This window comes from Apteryx mantelli, chromosome Z (genome assembly GCF_036417845.1).
Source record: "Apteryx mantelli isolate bAptMan1 chromosome Z, bAptMan1.hap1, whole genome shotgun sequence".
Taxonomy (NCBI): domain Eukaryota; kingdom Metazoa; phylum Chordata; class Aves; order Apterygiformes; family Apterygidae; genus Apteryx; species Apteryx mantelli.
Window position 1 is genome coordinate 38,787,195 of NC_090020.1, and position 22,669 is coordinate 38,809,863.

At 37.7% G+C, this 22,669-nt stretch overlaps 1 protein-coding gene across 1 annotated transcript in view; it reads right to left on the minus strand.

The window, feature by feature from the left end:
• MEGF10 (multiple EGF like domains 10) overlaps positions 1 to 19,790 on the minus strand; it is a 75,474-nt gene extending 55,684 nt beyond the window's left edge. Inside the window, exons 1-4 of the mRNA XM_067316483.1 lie at positions 19,675 to 19,790; positions 16,435 to 16,536; positions 15,008 to 15,108; positions 6,056 to 6,148 (exon numbers count right to left, since the gene is read on the minus strand). Of these exons, the coding sequence (XP_067172584.1) occupies positions 6,056 to 6,148; positions 15,008 to 15,108; positions 16,435 to 16,536; positions 19,675 to 19,790 (412 nt within the window). The remainder of the gene's footprint in view (positions 1 to 6,055; positions 6,149 to 15,007; positions 15,109 to 16,434; positions 16,537 to 19,674) is intronic.
• Between the last annotated feature and the right edge of the window lie 2,879 nt (positions 19,791 to 22,669).

The window sequence follows — 22,669 nt, forward strand, 5'->3', positions numbered from 1 at the left end:
TTACAAAATGATAGGAATCTGATTGTACTGTATAAAATGGACTGCTGTCCATGATCCTGAATTTGCACAGATCTCCTTGCAGGACCATAAATTAGCCTTTTTCCCTTTTTTCAATGATTGGAAAGTCATCTTAATTTTTAAATTAACAACAAATGTTATTCTTCATATCCCTGAAAACATACTAAAGAAGCCAGTGACTAAATATATAAGTCAGAATGAAATAAGAGTTAAGCAAAAACTAAAAATACTTCTGCGTTGTTATTAAAAAAAACCCAAAAAACCACGTTATTCAACAAATTAACTTAGGTTAAAAATACAAGTTTACTGATTTTAAAAAATGGTCAAAAGTGGAAGTGAAAAGCACCTCTGATCCAGAAAATATTTACAAATGAACAAAACTACTGCCATTTACTGCAATACCTTCCTTCAGTAACTTCTCCGTTTTGCCCGTTAGCACCTGATCTAGCTTGCTGGTGGGGTTAATTTTTCAGCCTGAGGACACTCAGCCTTGTTCAAGGAGAAAAAGAGTTCAGCTGGCCAAACTAAGGAAAATCCATTTAGGTGAATTACAGCAGTTTCAGCTAAGGGAACTGCAGTGTATGAGAAAGATATATACAACAAAAAAGGTTAAATTTAAGATTAATGCCTATGATTTGCTGTCAACTTTTGCTAACTGGATATATTTGCATGTGTGGCCATCTGGAAGCCAGGGGAGGAGTTTTACATTACTTGAATAAGCTATTTCTCTGCATCGTCTATAAAGCAAGTAGCTCTGCATTTGGTCTTTCACTAGCACGTTCAGCAGGTTAAGTTCTGTAAATTAAGCATTTTTGGTTTGAGCACATGGTTACAACCAGTATCGTAAAGTATCTTAAAGCCTGTTGAGTGGCTTAGCTTTTAAAACTTAAAGATCAGCAAGCTCTCTAAGTATATCTTGCAAGCTCTGTAAATCAAAAAGCTTTTGGAAAAAAAACAGAACAGAACAAAACAAAACAAAACAGAAAGCAAGGCCTTTATCCGAGAGGCATTTGAGATGCACAAGCTGTGCCTTCAGAATTTATAAGATGCTCCCAGGCACGCTGCCTGTTACCTGGGCTTATGGGGCTATCTGAGTTCTGGGTGCAAAACTACACAACGTGGTGGTAGAAAACACTCACAGCTCCACCTCGCCAGGGTTAATGGGTACTTGCTCCACTGAGGAACTGGCAGTGTTTGTAACTCAAGTGAGTGTCTCACAGAAAGCGTGCCAAGGGATCCGGTTTCTGCCATAAACTGCCTCTGCCAAGTCTCATGAAGAAAACAGTGAGATTTTCACGGAATTTACAAACTTTACAAACACCTGTGACAGTAAAGGAAATGGGACAGTAGCAGAGCTACTGTCTCCTAAAAGCTTCCTTAACAAGTGCATTTAAAAGTAAAAAGGTATTTTTTCTGAGATGCTAGCTTTAAACACTCAACCTGAAATATTAGAGAAAGGAGCCCAGCTGTTTTCTTCTAATGGTTTATGAAATCCTGGAGCCAAATTGTGCCTCAGTAGCTGCTGTTCTAGCCCCATGCCATCAGACTATAGTCCCCATGAAACTCTCATAATCACCAATAGAATGAAATTACCGATGAAAATGCAGTAATGCAAACAAGTTTGCATTTGTGCAAACAAGAGATTACTTAAATACAGTAAAATAGAAAATGCTTATTCACATTTCCACAAACCATCCTAATATACTTGTCATGGCCCAAAAAGGAATATGTATCAGTCCCTGTTTGCCTTATTGCTCTGGCCAGCTGGGGATACAAAGGCTATAACCTTTTTGGAGGAGCCAGTGTAAAATTGATTTTGGCATTTTGCCTCTGCTCCAGCTTATACAGAAGCTGTCCTATTGATTTTGAAGGAATTATTTGTGGACTACTAGGCATGAGAAGAAAAACAAAGTGAATGTCCTGATTTCTTATTAAGAGTTCACATCAGGCTGCATGTGTATCTAACTTCCACGCACATTCAAAACTGAGCACCAGGTTTATATATTATGTATTATTGCAAATGCCGTTCCAACAACGAGGACAGAAAACAAGCAGAAAAAGGAATCTATTTGGATGTTTTTGTGTTTTATCTACAAACATACCTATCTTTACCACTGTGTCCTTTTCTAAATTTTGTCCTTGTCCCCAGCCCAGAACTGATAAACTTACATCCCTGAAGTTCACAAAACACTTTTTCAAAGCGATCCTGACGGCGTAGTGGCTGATTCACTCACTCCACGGGATAAGTTCGACATGTTTTCTGTCTACTCATTTGTCATTGATCCGTATACTCTGCTCAGTTAATAAATCTATATTAGAACAACTTATTTCGTCTGAATGTCATCTCTTCCACTAGAATGGAAGCGTTTTGTAAATGAGTGATATCTCACTCCAAGTAATATTTCTTTGCAGATATATATATTATCACCATCTCCTTCATCACTTCCTACTGAATTTCACTGCAGGCAAACACTGTCTAATACAGCATAATTCCTGTGCTCAAAAAGAAAAGGCCTGGTGAAAGAATACATTTCCTACAGAAAATGTTTCCCAAAGAGACATTATATAATTAGCCAAACTCTGAGGACACCACTCAGGTTTTACTCTCAGAAAAACACATCCATTTGTATTTTCACCTCAGGTAGGATGTAAGGTTTTCAGAAAGGCAGAGCATGTCAGGGGGAGAAGAGTTATGAGTTGGGCTAGAAATAAGCACTGAATGAGAACAGCCTCAGAGGCACTGATAGAGTACTCGAATCTCTATCCCTCTACCCCTAAATTGAAAGCAGCCACCGATCCAGGCTGTTAGGAATTGGATAAAACTCATCACACAAAGGAGGTAATGGTTGCCACAGAAGGAAATAAATGAGAGTCTCCCAAAAAGTTTAGTCCCCAGAAAGGTTATTAGACCATATCACACTGTGGCACACTCACAAAGATAAGGAAGGAAGCTGCTGGTACAGTTTTTACTGTACAATAAACCAATTTAGTCCGTGCAATCACTCTGTCATTTCTAGAGAGAACATCACAGTGCTTAGGAAGTGCTCGTCTGCAATTACCACCCAGAAAGGCACTATCGTATAGAAGTCATGGCATACGGTTAAATAAAAATCTGTTAAACAAAGCTGGCAAACAGAATTGAGAAACAGTTAAAATCAAGCTCAGGTTGTGGAATGTGGCAGATGGACTGATACATATAATAAGTTTAACTCTGTTCACAAATCCTTATAGATGAATTTCCTATATAAGGACAATAATCAATGCTGCTCGAGAAAGGATAGTATTTTGGGAGAGAAGGTTCAGTACTGCAGTTTTACAAAAAGTTTAGTGCTTATGTAGCACAGTTGCTTCCAACATATCTGAGGCCATGAAAATGAAGTGAATATCAAATCAGGGAGTTTGCCTAACACCTCTCACACTTTAAGGAGAATCTCTTCCTTTCAGTCTCAGCGTTTGGTTTGGTCATTGGTAACCATCAAAAGCCTGAGTGCCTGCCTTATGAAGACACTGGCTTGCCTTGTAATCTTTGTTCCTTTTCCATTATTGAGTTGGGCAATGAAGTATTGATATGATATGTATTATTACAGTATGACAGTTTTCATGGATTTTTGTCGAATAATTTGCTAGATGAACAAAACTGATTGTAAAATAAAAATATCTATATTTTGTCTCACTGTACCTGTTTACTAGAGCCAATCAAGTGGGGGATGGAGAAAATATAGTAAAAGAAAAACAGGGAAAGAGTTTATCTCCTATATAGGGCAAGCAGTGATAAAAGTTAGCTCTAGAGAGTCAGAAAGCTATCACTTTGTCTTTTCAATACTATCCACTGTGCTTTGATTTCATTGCCACTTTAGTTCTCATACACACATGAGAAAAATCACGCCTAGCTAGCAACAAACAGCATTGCCCAAATTCAGCAGGACAATGCAGCAAAAGTAATATCTTACTCAAGTTTTGCCCGCATGAAAATGCGACAAATTCCAAAATGAATCTCCCTATAACAAATGAACAAAAATACCCTCTTCCTCATCAGTCCACCCCCCTTCTCCTAGGACTACACTAGCAATCTGTAACCATTTTCTGCAGTTCCAGTTAGCTCTAATGTCATGCAGAATCTTTTGCAGGACTGCAAAACTCTCAAGAGACGATACTGTTCAAAGGCAGGTGAACAAAGACTCTTTCAGTTTGGCCTGTCATGTATACACATCAGAAAACATTTTTGCTGTTGAGGATGCTGGGACAAGCAGTCAAAGGCAGTGAACTGAGGAAGAAGCACAGGAAAAGAGCTGCACATGTATTCAAAATGAGTTATAACACATAGGTGAGGGAAATGGACTCTAGAAAATCCTATGAGAGGAAGGATTATTCCCAAAGACTTAGAGGTTCTTGTCCTATATAAAATGCCCTTTCAGGGAGTTCAGAACTTGGAGATCTCAATAAATAACATCTCCTCATTCTACGTTGCACAATAATACACCTTTCTTCTACATACTTGGTTAGCTACAGAGGAACTCAATTCATAAGGCTTTCAGAGAGAAAGGTAACATGCAATTTCCATTGATTGTATTGAGCACACTTGCTTAAGATCAGTATTACAGTAACATTGCATTACCAACATTTCCAGCTCCTCGCTTTATACAATACTTGCCGTTTTTTTAGGACTGCGTATGAAAATAATCACATTTAAGTATACAAAGGCCACATACCAAATATAACATTTTTAAAGTGGTAAGTTTACCTTCATGTAGTTTATTAATACTTCCCCACTTACTCTTAGGTTTCACAAAATAAGCTACCTAAACAAGAGATCACTTCCATAAAAAGAAAGTTGTGACAGCAATTTGTTTTCAAAAAAAGAACATTTCCCTATTTTGAATTAAGCAGAAAAACAACGGAGGCCGAAAATAGCGTACTATAAACCAAAATTATTGTTGTCCTGCTGATGATCTACATTTTCAGTTGTCATTTTTACTGAAATCCTGTATTAAAGAAACTGATAGTAAACTGTCTTTGCAAGACACCAGCTCTGTCTTTATATGGTCTGTGAAATTTAAATTCTAAACACAGGTGGGTTTTTTTTTTAATCACTGGCTAAAATAAATCCCTTTCAAATGGATAGTCACTAGCAGTCACCTACTTTGAACTTGACTGTGTTGACATATACGGCTGCAATGTTAGCCTGAAGATGACATTTCCAAAGACCGTACATAGAAGAAGATGGAATAACTAATGTATTATAATGGAAAAAAAAAGAATTATTCTGAGAAATTCTGTATTTCAGGTAAAGGGAAGAAAAAGACTTATTACCTCTAATAAAATTATTACCTCTGATAGAGGAAGGGATACTATGCAAAGAAGCCACCGTTGCCACTGGGCGATGAAGCCCCTCCGTCAGGCACCACAGTTGCACTGCAGCCTGCCACTGGCGCTGCAGTGCCGGGTTGTTACTCTCCAAGAGTCTAGAAAACCACAACAACTGAAAAGCCAGCTCTTATTTCAGGACTTCACTTTGTGTTTTTGATATTCTGCATTGTTCTTGTATCCAGTATGTAATGCCTCAGTTGTCATAGTTTTTTTTTAATTAACCCTGATCATCGACTGGCTTGTGTGCGACTACAGCCATAGGCCAAACAGGGAAGGTGCCACCCCATCCCTGCCTACTGCCCCATGTGATTGTGAGGAAGACTTTGCTCGTAGCTTTTAAACATGACCTTGTATCATCGTCTTTTGTGCACAGAAAAAAAATAGAGACAGATAATTTTACGGTTCAAATGTTTTTGTGTTCTCCAGATACTAAGTTCTGGACTATCTGGCATGTTTCTGAGCACAAAATAGCTCACAATTTTTAGCACTGGCACATGATGATGTCATTTTAAAGCAAATGAAGAAAAACCAGATCATGCAGAGTAATCCGATAACTCAGACCAAGCCCCTTAACTAGAAGCCTGAGCAGAGGATTGAAGGTAATCTGCCCAAAAGGGAGAACAATGCCAAGAAAGGAGCACAAGATCGGCAGAAGCAGGTGAGAACTTACCACTGGAGCAGTTGGGTCCTCCCCAGCCAGGCTCGCACTGACAGGTGTTTGGAGCAATACACCGACCATGGACACATTTATCAGCACAGTGAGCTGCCAAAGAAGGAAATAAAAATAAATAAAAGAAAGAAAGAAAATTCTTTGTCCTAGGAAAAACATGCCCAATCCAACAGTTTCATACTGTTGGCTCAAATATCTTTTAAAAGCAAAATAAATATATTAATGTTTGACGGCCTCTCTTCAGAATACATCCTCTGACTTCTGCTTCTTCCACTTTCCTAATTCTGAAGGCTCCAACTAAAACCCTGTTGGGCTGCTCAAATACTTTTGCATTTAAACAAAGAGAAAATAGCACACATTCGAAGCAAATAGTAGAGTCATGGAATAATATAGGTTGGAAGGGAACTCTCATACAAAGAAAAAAAGAGGGACTTCTGTATCCCCTCCTCCCAAAAAAGGGGTTCTCTCTTTCTCTCTGATTCACAACACACCAGGATTTTGGTATTGATTTTTATGAATGGTTGCAGAGTTCAGATAAAGCACAATGCAGCAATGATGATAATTAAGGTAAGACATAGAATATAACCCTTATGAATCACTGCAACCTTTCTTCTAAGCATTAAGCAGAGCGGCTTGAAATTTTTCATGAGAATTTTTATTATTATTATTTTCAAGCATATGCTTTTTCATACTTAAGCTTATTTTGAAATAAGGCGTATGTTGGAAACCTCAAGAAAAACATGAAATAGCCTCTATACCCAGTACACAGATGTAACTAAATCAGAACACAATACACTGAACAGGAAGAATTCACAACTAGTAACACAGATTGCTGGCATCATATTCATCAGGAAATCTCCTTAATTTTGCAAAATACATAATCATAATAATTTTTCATCAAATTCAAACAAAAATAATACTTTAAAAATATACATAGGATGAGAATTTTCTTTGTACCTATATTTCCAGAAAAACTATCACAGGAATCTGATCAGTATACCAAAGAACGGGAAGTGAGTGATGGCAAAAAAGAGAAGGTTGGCCTGCACAAGAAATTTAATGGGGTTAAATATGAATTATTACTGTTCTGAATGTATTAAAAATGCTCTACAGTAATTAGGAAAAATACTTTCAGAGTTTCCTCTGATTTTTTCTTAATTAAACATGATGAAGGAGGAAGGACAACTTTATATTTTAGGTGGCCAAGAAAAATGAAAGCCTCATAGAGATCAATCATATATATTACTAAAATCTTCAGTTACTTGGGATCCAGGCTGTTAATCACATGTTGTTATGCCCTTTAATTTGCCTTCTCAACTGTTACTTCTAATAAGCTACTTTTCAGATGTGCGTTAAAGTTGTCTTCATTTGAAATCAACAATGAGAATACATATTTTGCATAGAAGACAATAGAAAATATTAATGCAAAACTATTTCATTGTTCTCTATTTATTTATTATGGAAAGAATTAATTTAAATAGTGCAGCACAACTTTCCATTAGTCTTACAACTAGACATGAATTATTTGCCTCTGAAAATTCTTGCCTAATAAATGCTGCTTTGGGCACTGAAACGTTCTCTAAACCAAATGTGTTGTAAAATCTTCCCTGTAACCTGTAAAATAGCACAAGGTAGCAGTGCACACACACGTCTCTGTGTGTGTACATGTGTGAATAACTTTGTGAATACCAACAGACTGGTTTCAAATTCCTGGGCACCGAGACTAAACACACTAAAGCTATATCCCAGTGTACATTTTGTGACATAGGTGGAAAACAGAAATACAAAAGCAAAAACGTGTGAAACCAGAGCAGCCTGTTTCCTAGATGGTTTTAGCTCTGTAAACCTAGAGACACACAGCACTTGGGAAAAGGAACTTTAACAAAAAAATAGAGTTGGCTTTGAAGTAAAGCACAACAGATGAAATTTGGGGGCAGCATGCTTGCAATGTCTTGAATTATAGCTGTATTCTCATTTTAGTCACAACAGGTTAAATCAGCACGAGCTTCTCTTAAGTCAATGAAGTAGTGCTTCAGTTTTCACTGTAGTAGAACTTAGATCAAATACGACTCTTCAAAACATGAGTCTCGCTACTAGGTCTCTGAAGAAGTTATCTGTGAGTAATGATCTTGGGTTTTTGACAGCCAAAACTCTGCTGACTCTAATAATGTAAGAAATACATCATCAGGTCCACTGAAGGATGTGATGCAATGTCAATATTACTGCTTCCAAGTAACTTCAATAAAGGTCTCTTAAAATGATAAATATGTATCATATACAAACACATACATTTCCATCTCGAAGAAGGGGTACATGTAATTCCTTACTTTGAAGAGGTAAAACTAAAGTATGTTTCAAAAAATGTACCATGTATATAAAAATATTTAATATTTCTTTTTTAAACTTTCTCAATACCCCAAAATATATCTGATCAAAGAATGATTTCTTCCTGCACTCTGGACATAAGTAAAAACCTATTTTGAAATTTAAAAAAAAAAAAATTCCCTAGACATCTTCTGGGGCTAACCACGAGATTTTTGGCAACTGAATCCAAGTGAACATTCATAACACACAGCCTCTATTCCAAAATTATTGCACTGAACATGGAGGTAAGAGAATCAAATTTGACCACAGGACCTACAAAAATGTGTAAGATGAGAGCAATATGAAAAAGAGTAGTGAACACGTTGAAAAGGTATAAATGACATAAGGGACAGTTCCTACAGAACTATTAGACATAAGAAAATATTTCTGCACAAGAGCAGGTGACAAACTTAATGTGAAGTCTCTTTGGTACTGAGCAGTGTAAAGAAGCACCAAAAATTCACTGACACCAGTAAATTGCATAAATCATATCTTCTTCCTTTGTCAGGAAAATCAATTACCATATGAAAAGAAACCTGAGCTTAACTCTTGCATATTTGCTTTTACATCCTATTTTCCATTTTCTTGCATATCTTATTTATTGTTTCCTTCAAAATCTTCTCTAAAATCTTGCCTCATCAAACTTGCAGGTTGATATTTCAGTGGATCACATCTTCTCCTTTTTTTAAAAAACAAAAGGTAGATTTGCTATTCTCTGATTATAGAGCACCAGCCAACTGAAGTATCTATAAAATACCTGCTAGCGCACCTGCAATTCCCTGTCCCAGCCCTTTCGGCACCCGGGTGCGAGGCTCTCCGGTCCCCAGCAGGTGCACGAGGCTCCCCGAGATCTGTGTCTCTCCCAGCTGCAGTAATTGGTATTTTGTGACCGACTGAAGGAAAGTGCCCTGCTGAGGCATGTTACCCACCCAAAACGCCGGCACCGTTAGGAGACCAAGGCGAGAGCGCCGCGAGGCAAGCTCTGTGTGAGCACCTTCGCAGACGGGTCACAGCTCCACCACTTCGGCAAGGCATTTCATACCAAAGGGATTAAGCTAGAAGCATAGCGCGTGTGATACTGTTTTAGCTCGAGTTGCCATTTTCAGGCACGGGTCATGTGGCTCGTACTGGTATCAATGGAAAAGAGCTGGGGAAAGACTGCAATTCAAACACCGACTTACACGCTGGTGGGCTCCCGCGTACCACCTGCAACGCGAAGGCAGCGCGCGCCTCCGTTCTGCCACCCACTGAAAGCCCTGCAGCCGTGCGGTGCAACCCATCCATCTCATAAGGCTTCCACTTCTCAACTACTGCATATACGAACAGTGAAACCCGATAAGACTTGAAATTTCTGAATGGCATTTTATGAACCTGCTCTCTGTGGTTAAGAAAGTGATATGGAGTTACTTAATCATAAGCCACTACAAATGACATTTAGATAGCTGTGCATAGATTTATCTGAGGTTAAAAGAAGATACAGAAGAATTTTCAATAGCAGATTTTGAAAAGGGATGAGATTTTTTATCTTTAATGAAAGTTTACGCATGCATTCTTAACAGCTCTTTTTTTCATTTTGAAAAGCCAGATATAAAACAATTAACACAAATAAAAGCTTGAAATATTTCGCCTGTAATTATATGTATGAGTAAATGACCAGGAGAATTAAATACATTTCCATAATCAGACTTGCAGCTTTTAAGCAAACAAATCAAACCACTGAACGAGCTAAAACCTGAAATCTTCTTTAAATAAAATTCTTATCAACTTTACAGAGAATTCATATGAGTAAGAACTGAGTAATATCCAAACTGGGTCTGCTTTTGGGTTGTAAGTAAATCTCCATTTTAGTTCCTTCAGCTCAATGACTTCCAACAAAGGAAACCACTCTGCAGGCATGATTGTGTTTTCTGTTTCGTATTCTGCTAATAGTATGCTACCCTAATTTGGATACCTAGAGTCTTCAAAAAAGAGGAATTTGAAGAGGTTTATCACTTTTGAAAAAAATAAGCTTATATAGCTGCTGAAATCCTCAACATTTTGTGAAGGAATTTGAATGCATAAACCTTTTTAAACTAGGAATGCAAAAGAACTCACCTACATATTCTACAAAAATTAACTTTAACTTGCTAAAAATTAATTAAAATATGCACCGAATACTCAGCACTTTTATTGCAAATAAAATTCACATATTTTTAAAACTCCATTAAAAATGTGCATTTTCACATATAAATAAATAATTTTTTCACTTTCGTATTGTATGCTAGACTATATCTTTTTGTTAATCACTTTGTTCTATGCATTGATGACTTATTACTAAAGTGAGTGATATTCAGTCATATATTAAGATAGATGGTTTATTTTCCATCCTCTGTCTAGAAGAAATTCAACGCACATACTCCTGTGCCTTAGAAAAGGCTGCAAATGAACAACAGGTGTAATATCCATATCCATTTAAGGTATTTTTACACATCTTTCATTTAACTAAACCAAAATGTGAGTCAGAATCCTACAATCCACATAAATATCTCAACCTAAATATAAGGTGTGATATGATCTCTCTGCTGTTGACATCACCATTACTTGCTTCTGGTCCTGCCTATGCCATTACTGTTACTGGCCTGTCCATTTCTCAGGTAAAAGGTGTGAGGATTGAGGATATTAGTGATCATATTTGTACTTGACAGGCTGATTGTTCATGTTGTAGCATGACCCACAAGCCTATCAATGGCATTAGTTAAAAGACGAGAATGCTAAAATTCTGTATCAGAGTCTTGGCAGTTTACACTGCAACAGCTCTCTCTTATTTAGAGTGAGTGATAAGAAAGGCCTGTAGTGTATTCGCCATATAGGAGGTTACCTACCAAATCCATAGGCAAAATGCAAACGGAATTTTTACCAAAAAGTGAAAACTCAACACAAGCTTCAGCTTCAGCAAAAGTTTTCAGGAATGAGTGTGAAGGTTGGAGTCACAATTCAACAGAAACCTTTTGTCTCAACATGAATTCAAACTCATTTTTTCAGACCGGACTTGGAAAGACTCGAAAAAATAAAACCCTTAAATTCTGGCTGGTGCTCTTCTTTGGTTGTTGGTCATTGATTATGATCGCCACAACCAGTGAAGTGGTGCTGCCATTAGCCAGTGCTACTACTAGGCGAATAGTGACTAGTTAGCATTCATGCTGCAGAGTCCTAATTAGTAATTTAACAAGGAAGTCACATGATTTCATTCACCACCACATGCTCTGAAGTCTTGCGCCCCACCAAAATCACCTGCCAATAGAATTTTCTAATTGAGCTTCCTAAATTGAGAAGCCAAATAAATGAACAAATCAACTGCAAAACATCAACAGCACCACCAATGTTTTACGCTTTTTCCATACAAAAGTGTTCTCCACAGTCTTTAAGAACTGCAGAGTCCACATGGCAGGAAAAACAAAGCCACCTAATGGAAATCCTTTATGCGCTGAGAAGCAGCAGTGACAAACACTTCTAATGGTTCTTATTCTCTTTTATCTTGGAGCATAAAAAAGGGGGTATGTACATGTGTACATTTTTCAGTAGGATTCCCATTTTCTTTTGGAGAAATCTTTTGTGTTAGCTTTTTGCCAGTGATATTTCTGCTAAGAGGATCTAGAAGAGTCCTTCTCATAATACTATGCCTTACAGGTTGATCTCAGTTGACAGCACCACACTTATTTTCCTAATTGCATGAACAATGCAATGAACAACTATGAATTGCATGAACAATATCATCACAGTGTGTGCAGGTATCACCTACTCTAGTATGCACAAGTTCATTATGAAAAAAGCTGGCTGAAACAGCAAAAAGCCTCAAGTATTTGCTTTACTGTATTAACTACAGAGTTCCACCTGTGCTATGAATCCTCAGCTCCAACCAAAGACTGCGAGGACGGAGGGGGTCTCAGCGCCCTCTGGGATCAGTCATTACAGAATCCAAAGAATGCAAAGTTAGCTCTGCTGAAGGACCTGGTCATCTTCATTTTTATATAAATTGAAACACTCCAAGGTCTCATTTTAAAAGCCATAATCATGGCATTCTAAATTACTTTGAAAGTCAGAGCAGATATGTCCTGAATATCTGGCATCTTTTTATGTAAGATCAGTAAAAATTAGTAAATGCAATGTAATTGGAATTTATTATATTCTGGTGATTATTATATTTATATAAAATGCAATATTCTATATAAATACTACATGATTTATAATATAATTATATATTATAATTATATTACAATACATAATATATCATTATAACTATTTATTAAAATATTTATAATTATTTGTAATACTATATTACTTAATATTACATATTAATATATATTAATATTACTGTATTTATGTAGAATGAATATACTACATACATTACAGCTATGTAAAAGCTATAATAGTCACATAAGAGGCTCATCATCATAACATTTCTCACATTAGTCACTGTTCTATACTTCAATTAATAAAAATAATATAATCATTAATACATACTACTTAATAACCCCAATATAGTTAGAATTCAGTTCTTATGATTCTCATACACGTTAAAATAAAAAAAGTTAAAAAATTGCTAATCTTATTTTAGATCAATTTGTTTTTTAAAAAGTTGTTTTTCTAAAAAAAAAAAACCCAAACATGTTGACCTTGCTTTTTCATGTGCAGAAATACACTGTAAATCAAAGATCTTACTGTTGCACTTTCAAATTCCAGGAAGTACTATATAACAAAAATGTAAATGAGGATACTGTGATGTGTTATGACATTCACAAGTATAATTTTCCAAGATATAAATAAATCCTATAGGTCACTTCCAGCATGCACCTCACAATATCAAGAAAGCTACCTCTAAACAAATTAATAAACTATTTTGCATTTGTACTGAATAAATAAATTTAACGTACATACTGATGCTAATTTTCAGGCTGCATTTATTGGTAAAGACAGACAGACTTAACCACTGCACTGCTTTCTCCTAAAGCCAGGTTGCAAACTCCAGTGACAATGATACATCTCTTGTTATCCATTATTTTGCAGCACATTTTCTTTCAAGAGAGTCTCCATACATTGAATGTTATGCTCCACAAATATCACTGTAGCAGCAGGGAACACAATAAAGCAATGAATGCATCTCCATTTTTCTCATCCTTAATTGAGAAAAAATAAGGAGTTTGCCTTACAGAATTAGGCTGAAAACATGTTGCAGCAGCAGACATGACATGAAGCAAAGCTTCACACAAGAGGAGCCAGCACAACCACAAACCCAGCACGTATGCCGTTGCTTTCCCAAAAAGCTGGGCTTTTCATTTAGCTGGGTTTGTTCGGGAATGGTGTAGCAAGCCCTGAGAGCAGCCCCTACAATCCAGAAGCTCCAGTCTTCACCAAGCTGGTCTGACAAGGCCCCACAATTTCAAGAAAATTCAACTACTACCTCAGTCACTGTTCATAAAGTTTTGAACATTATTTTTAAATCTCACCATTAGAACAGCTGAAGCAAAAAACTTGAGAGGATACAGCTGTTTTCCACTGTAATGCATGCATGTTCTGTCCCCGCAAATTAATAAAGCCATACGCACAGGTCAGTAGAGCAAATGACAGTTACAGGCACAAGACTGTCTCCGATGAGCTTAGTTTTTCAAGGAAAAGATGGAGAGAGGGGTTTGGTGCACTGACTCCTGGAAAACAGACAGCTGGAGTCCATGCTGCACACATCTGCATTCACAGGAACAAGGACATGGCTGGGAATTTGAAATTCTATGGAACTGATTTCATTTTTAGCCCTACACACTTGCCTGTCTCCAAGGATAAGCTGCACTGCACAACCGCTCACCTATCACAAGCTCCCTGCTGTCACTCCTGCCCATGATCACCCAGACATCCCACCCACCGTACAATACTGAACAGCCTTTCAGTGGGCCTACGTTAAGCCACGAACAATACGTTTACAGCACTCTGGATTAACACATCTGCTATTTTCCTTCTGCTTTTCTTCTATATTCTTGGATGAATATCATTTTAAGAATCAGACCTTTCCAGCCTGCGCAAGGCCATACGCAAGGGAGGAGCAGAACGGAGCCAGGGCCACCACCCATCCGTGGGCACAGCCGTTTCCCCTCCAGACTCGAGGAGGGTTGGACACGGTGGGATGCACCACCCAAAAAGACAGTGCTGCCTTCCAACAACTGCTACAGTCACTACAGCCAGAGGACAGACTGAACAGGGGAGTTGACCTGGGCCCCTGCTGAGGAGAAAACCTTTTTATTTCCCTTTCGGTCTTGCACTTCGTATTTACTTACTGTGTTGGAAAATACACCAATACTTGTGTTGTCTGAGGTGAAACATGCCATCTGCTCATTAGTGAGAATCACGTCAAATTTAGTTACTTGGACATCTGAGGTCCAATTATCCTGTCATTTGCATGTGCACAACACCAATTGACTTCAATGAGAGTTGCACGTGCACCGTTGATGGGATAATCAATCCCCCGGTAACTCAGCTCCCACAAGTCTTCCTCCGAAGAGCAGTCAAACCAGCACTGTGATAAACGTACAGAATTTCAAAGCAAAAAGAAACTACACTTACGGACACACATTTCCCGGCTTTCATAAAATCCAGGACAGCACTGAGATTTACGTCTGTACATTGTTTTTTCACCATGTCTGTAGGCAGTACGGTAACTGATTCTGAAGAAAAAAAATGAATGGTTGTTACATATGTTTTACAGTTTGGAAAGTAAACAGTTTACATTTTTACACATTTTAGAAAATCTTTAAGTATCAATAAAAGGACAGGGAAAAAAAAACCCTTCAAGAAAGCAAGAGACCTTGATTTATCTATTGTTGAGTTCAGTCTCAGTGTCTTTTTCTGGAAATTCTCCATCACAAGCCTTATTTCCACGGGTGGTCAGACAGCAGTAAAAAAAAAAAAGTCAGGAATTCTGGGTACTTAACCAGTATACAAGCTAAATTGCTGCTGCCTTAGTCATTAGCATCCCCCATGGAGATTTAAGCCTGGCAATACCAATTAGTTTGCTAGATCATTACAGGTATCAATTTCCGAAGAAACGACTTCTGAGGATTAGCCTCATGAAGACTGCAAGACAGCGGTGAGCAACGTGCAGAAGGGAGAGAAATCACCACATAAAAACAGCAAGGGAGTGCACAAAGTATTGCTTCTTTCTGCCATGAGCAAGTAATGCTATCAGAAGCAGGCTCTCCTCCGCACTCTCCCTCTCTGCTCTTCACTGCGACCTTAAATCCCTTCCCCAGTCTCTCTCAGCTGCTGACTACATATTGCACACAGCAGTAAACACATCCTCACAATACCTAAGCGAATTTGAACTCTCAGCAAAGAGCAGCACGCATCTAAATTGCACCATATGTAAATTTAAAAAAAGTATAATCTCTCTTTGAACTTAGTATCTGCTTTTCACATTCTATCCACACTGAGCTGTTTCCTCTCAGCTGCTCTGCCCCAGGGAACCTTTCCCACTGCTGATCATTCATAATTCTGGGCATACTCTCCTGAGGAAAATGGCTTTTACAGCTGTCTAGGCCAGTTTTGAATCATTCACTCCATGCTTACTTTTTACAATGCACAAGGAGTTTCCTTTAGCAAATCTTTTCATTTTCCTATCAAGTAGCACATGCTTTCCCCAGAACATACAGTTACGAGCAGCAAGGCAGAGAGATGTCTCACATGATATTTCTGACCACATATTCCTTGCATGATCTGGGGCATTTATTTTAGTGTATTGCATGATTTTTTTCCTAATCTGTTCTTTTTCTGTTAGCACTCCATGGGATGATACACCCTGACCTGCCATTAAAACAGCTGTGATACTGCTTGGCCTAGAGAATGCATTTTCCAGTTGACACAGACCATAACAGTTAGACAGATTAGTCATTATAGCTAAAATATCCTATATACTTTGCTTGATTTTAACATACAAAACCTCTACAAATGCCTACAGCATCAGCAGTTTGGCAGTATTAATAATTATACATCACCTGTGCCGTGTGCACTTAAACCAGTTTAGGATGTCAGTACAACTGGTGTAGTAAATTTGATCAAAAGGATGTGGATATGACTCTTGCACTGTAACTGAGTAACTGGGGAGAGAAAGAGAGCAGACAGATTACTGAGCAAGTCTTTTGCAGCACAGTTTGATTACAGTAAGTCTTTTATGCAGTCCTGGAAAGTAGCTGTAGTTAGAACTGACAACAAGTCACATAGTTAAGCACATCTTTTAAGCAAGTCCAATGACACCCAGAGATGCCCACATTAACAGCATACGTAACACTAAGACTCACTCTGATAGATATTTTTGCTTCCTAAGGTGAGTAGCCTGCTAAAAAAGTGATCCATGAGCCCTCAGAAGCAAAGCTGTACAGTCAGTTTCAAATTAATACTGCCTAATACAAATGATCTACGGAGTCTGTTATTTACCAGCTATACTATCTACTATCTAAATGTTTACTATTTCTTAATGTCCACTTTAAAAACATAGGCATAAGATATTTACCAAAATTCTTCAGGGAATGTTTCAACAGAAAGGTACAAGAAATAATAAAATATTGATGTGCAACCAAAACTCACCAGAAAGTGCAAGTTTAAGTAAAATATGAATGAGCTAACTTTACAAAATGCAAACAGAAGATATGGATTGAAAGTCTTTTTTTTTTTCCACTAAGAAAAATATATGCAGAAGGCAATGATGTCTCTGCTGTGTAATGAATTTGCTTAAAGGACATTTAAAGAAAAGTAACGTAAACCTAAGTAACAAAAAGCTTTGTCTCAAATGAGGGGCACACTGAAGAAGTAAGGCAGTGAGATTTGTAGCATGTTTTCTCCTGTGGCGATAAACTTTCAGTAATGTCACTGGATGCTGAAGTTAGGAGCCACAGAGTTAGGCTTCTTCTACTACTACACAAAACCAAAAAATCTCACTGGATTTTCTGAGAAATTTCTTTTAAAAACTCTATCTATATCCACAGCAAAACCTCTCCACTGGTTCTGGAAAGCTGTGTCAATGTACGGAAGTAAGCACTAAAATAAAAATATACGTAAGTAATAATTATTGAAAATCGATAGAGGAATTATGCCACATAACAGTCTATTCAGCAATCAGAAATTATAAAACACTGAGTCTGTACTTTCTTTGTTTGACTGGCTAATTTTTAATAGAGAAAATTTTTTTCAGCAATACTATACTAAACTCCTATTTCCTGTTAAGTTACAAGCGTAGCGTTGTAGAAATACATATGTGCTCTGGAACCCAAAGGCTGCAGAGAAGTCTGCGAGGCAAAAGGAAGAGAGCTCTGTTACAAAAGAGAAAAATATGGAATTATCCCAGCAAACTCTTAAGCAGACTGTTTGTGCTGGCAATAAGTCAGGCCTTGGTTGCATAACGGGTTAAAATATGGGAATGCATGGAACGTTTCTTCTCCAGCACTTATTCCCAGGACCAGTCAAAACACTTACTAATTATATAGCCCACCTGGCTTTCGCTTACAGTGTCTCTGACCTCTTAGCACTTATTACAGGGTAATAGCCACAGTCTCCTCTTCCTACTGTCATCACCTACACTGAGAGAAAACACATCCAGATCAGCTTGTGCTAGCTGCCCAAAACTTACTCCCTGTTTCCCGTGTCCATATAAAGGCAAGCAAATCTAATCCGCCTAGCTGTCAGACCGAGTCCAGCGAAATCCTTGTGGGCTGCCGACGCCTGCCCGAGGCTCTGCGCTTTGCGTTTTACACAGGGCCCGCTCTTTTCATTCTTGCTGCAATCACAGTTCATTTGTAAGGACGGTTTTAGAAATGAGTGGGCTAGATTATTTAATGTGTATAGGACTGCCAATGACAGAAGCAGTAATGAGCTTGTACCTTGGGGTTTTACTCTTTCATACTCCTGCACTTTTGACATCTGCTCTGAGCAACGGTGCAACTGTTTCAGTAGGTTTATTTGAAGTTCCTCCTCATTTTTAAGCCTCAGGCAGTGGCAAAATAAAAAAAAATTCCTTCAACAAGCTGGGCATGCTTGCTAAATATATGTATTTTTCCGCATACTTTGATTAGTTTGTGTTAAAATACATTATGCACTGTAAATACTTATTTTTTTTCCATTTTGCTTTCATTATGTTGTAGCTTCCCTCAAACCCACTTTTACGGATAAAGACAGTAAATAGAAAGCATACAGATCTTAGAGTAGCATCCAATAATATCGTAGACTTTTGCCTGAATACTGTAAACAGTGTTAAGTAGGTAAAGAGCAACAGGTATTTAGTACGGTAGCTACTTGATATACATGCTTTTGTATATGGCAAATTATAAACAAAGGTATGGGCAGAGACTCCAAATCCTTCGAAGCTCAGAGAAATTTCTGGAGAAAATCTTTGAGGGCTCTTTTAAGTATACAGACTTCACGAAAAATCAAATACAAGTCTCAGCTTTCTTTGTAAAGATCCAGCAACAACAACAGCACCTGCATAGTGGTTCAGGAGCACTCCCAGTGTTTAAACATAAAATACAATTTACTCCAAATTCCAGAAACATATGCAAGTCCTCAAATGAACAGTTAGCCTGTCTCAAGGACCAGCTGATCAGTTACGGGCATAATTAAGTAATAACAATGAGACCATGAGGCACGGTTTCATTATTATAATCTTTACACAAGAATAGAAGTACAACAAATGCTTACGGTTTAATCTTCCCTAGCCATCCTGCACATTGTACCTGCAATTAACATGAAATTGGGTGAAGGAACGGACTAACTAGATTGATGAATTTATAGTGGTACATTATAAATTTCTGAACCTCATCAAAAAATTAAACAACAAATCTTAATTTAGATTAAGGGAACGTTGAAAAGGAAAGAATCGGCATAATCAAATTTGGCCAAACTCCAATATGGCTAATTATATTCTGCATATGTAAAAGGCTCCTTTTCATTTAAATCAAAAACAGCTATTTTTATTCACTTCTTGTCCCTGGACGGTTCTGTAATGTTGATGGTGCCACTACAAAGGTTTTTGCATCATACCTCTACCACAAAGATGGCTGCATTTCAGTGCTGTGTGAAATGGTCTTTTATTTACCAGTGAGCTTATTTTGCCAATGTGGTAATGCAAAATTTTATTCCCAGTTCACCATTTGACTACAAGCTTTCAATCACTTGAAATGCACTAACTAAAACAGAACAAAATAATCAGCATTTTGTATCATCTATTTTCTAAAAGAAAATATTACCTTTCCCAGTGGCTACACACATTTGGATCCTCAAGATTCAAAGGTAAAGTTGTCCCCATCCAGTGGTATAGAAGTACAACAGGGAAGCCAAAAAAGCAGTTCAAATGAAGAACCATCGTTTCGAAAAGTTGATCTAGAAGAAAAATAATAACAACACATGACTGGTATCAGGCAAATGATAAAGGAGCCGAAACTATAGGTCCGTTATACTAGGAGATACATAAACCCAGGTGAGAGGATATAAAGTGACAGGTACGTCATGAGTGCACTGCGATTGCCTAGAAGCAGCAACAGCATGCCCATGCCAGCAGGCGACTTGAATTTGGTAGTTTCTCATAAATGGCAAGGCAGGGAATAAACGACACTTCGGGAGACACCGTTCTCCCATCAAACTGCAGGTAGCCAGGCTCGGTCTGTTCAGCGACGGCCTGTCCGTCCTAAACAACGGGCTCCAGTTTAAAACAAAGGCTGGCGTTGGCTCAGGACGGTGGTGGGGCCCTGAACAAGGCTGGCCCCGGTGCAGGCTGGCTGCAGAAAGGCAGCGAGGCTGGGGGCAGACGGGCGCCAGAGGAACAGAAAGCAATATACAGGCGTCTCTCAGGCTGCATCTCTGTGCTTATTTTTTTAACGAAACTTCTAATTGAAATTAGACAGACACATGAATACTCAGCCCTTCGAGATGCTAAACGGCACCATTAGCAGGAGCAAAGCGTGCTCGAGATTTGCAAAAAGTGGCACAGCACCTTTTAATAACTACCTTATAATTCTCACGCAAGCCAGTTAATCAGGGGAAGGATTCAAATGACTTTGCTTTAAATCGTTAACAGCATCGCATCGCATTCTACGTTGTTCCTGCCCTTTTTAAGTTGAATTCCCAATACAGTTGGCATAAATACCCCGTCCTGTGCCAGTTGTACAATTACCAAACAGAACAATCATTCTGCTCATCAAAAAAGTTATTATAATAACATAAAACCCTAAAAGGCTATCCTAATACTTTGACTAGGTCTATCTCTTTTTTAAAGCAAATGGTTTTAATTTGCATATTGAAACGCTTTTAGTCTAACCTGCCATCAATCCATGAAATGCCAGAATGAACACTGGTAAAGGGTAATTTTTTTGTAACAACTTAAGCTATACTACTTTCCTCTCAGTGAACATCTGACCCTATGTCTTTATTTTTACACAATTTTTAACCCTATACAGCTTCTGAGGATCAGGGAAAAAAAATCTGAGATCGCTGAAACTAATTTGTAGTAAATAATAAAATAAATTTCTAATCAATATGTTTATTTTGAAATAAAACAAATATTTTTAATACGTTAACCAGAAATAGAGATTTCTTACTTCAAATGTTATGAAACAGAATAAAGCAACACAAACAAACAGCTTATTTAAGAGAAGAAAGTTGACTGGACCATGAAAAAAAAGATGAAATAGTCTGACTTTCTTAAGAAGTCAATATAAAAAATTCACAAAAAGAAAATATATTTAAAATAGCTGATTTTTTAAAGAAATCATTAAGAACACAGAGACGATCCCATTTTGCTAAGTCCCTCTTGAAAACTCAGGGCTGCTGAAAAACATTTCATGCTCTGTAACCGTCGTAACCGTCTCTCTGCATGTACAAGGCACAGAACAGTAGTCAAAGTGCATTTGTTTAAAAAGGAATTAAAGCAGCTGTATTTTCAGTTAATATTTTAAGCAAAGTGGTGATTTGCCTCATTAAAAGCAGTCATTTCGATTATATGCTGACAGTATACTGCATTCCCTTATTTTATTTTAACATCAGTAACTTTCCTTTTGGATATATTTAACAAAACTTAAAATGTAAAAAAAAAAAAAAAAAAGAATTCATTTGCATGAACCCCCTAGTGTAAAACTTGATTGCATTCCAGATCTTTTGCTTAATTATTAAGGAAAATCAAAACAGAAAATCAGTACAACTGATTAGCATTGCTAAAGTGTTTATATTAGCAATAAAAAACATGGATGACTCATTTAACTCTTGCTATCTACAGCTTGCACTGAAATATCCTGTTCAGAGATTCACTTTTCTTATTATATATTGCTTAAACTATTTCACACAATAATATACCAGTATCTTAACTAGCTACACATATATAGTATATGCAGTTTCAGTACTGAAAATGCTACCAGAGTATGCCTGCTGTATGTAAATTAGTGATTAGGAGATGTAAGAGGGAGTAGAGTGTCAAAGTTGGAACAGAAAGCTCATCTCACCTGCAAGATACTGTGTAATTTCTGTCTCCGATGTTGCAAACACATAAAGCTTTCTCCTGTGAGTGGCACAACTGACCTCAGTGAAAGAGAACTTCAAAGAGGCAAATGGTTCCCAAAATGCTCTCTACTATCCAGCAACATGTCTACATATACAGACAGAAACACCAAATTTTTCATACTGCACTTAAAACAGCACAGTTGCAAAACTGCTGGCTGAGATGGCAGTGACAAGACTGTGTGTAAGTCAGCAAAACATGTCTTCAAATCACTATGATTACTAACCACTCTGTACAACTCTTTCAATGCAAGTGAAGTCTCCAACTTCATGATCCCACATAATCCCAAATTAATTTATCCCAGCCTAAGGCATTTTACTGCCAGGTCTCCCCCCCCCCCCCCCCACACACACACTGAAGTATACAACAGAATCATTATGTCTCGGTAGCAAACTACAATCTTATTGCCCCTTAACATTTCATGTTACTCCTACTGGAGGCAAAGGCTTCAGGTTACAAAGGTGCATGATTCCTCTCACTGGAGCAGGATCTTTAAGGCAAGAACCGCGCGACGTGAGGTTAAGGTCTGTTTAACTCACAAACTCCTTCGTTTCCACAGATTTGGAGTCAGGCCCACGGTTTCAAAATGCAACAGGAAAGCCATGCAGCTGCATGAAGCAACAGTAGATTACTCCCCTACATTTATGTAATCTAATTAAAGAAATTTAGCTCATGATATGTTTATTAAATCAAAT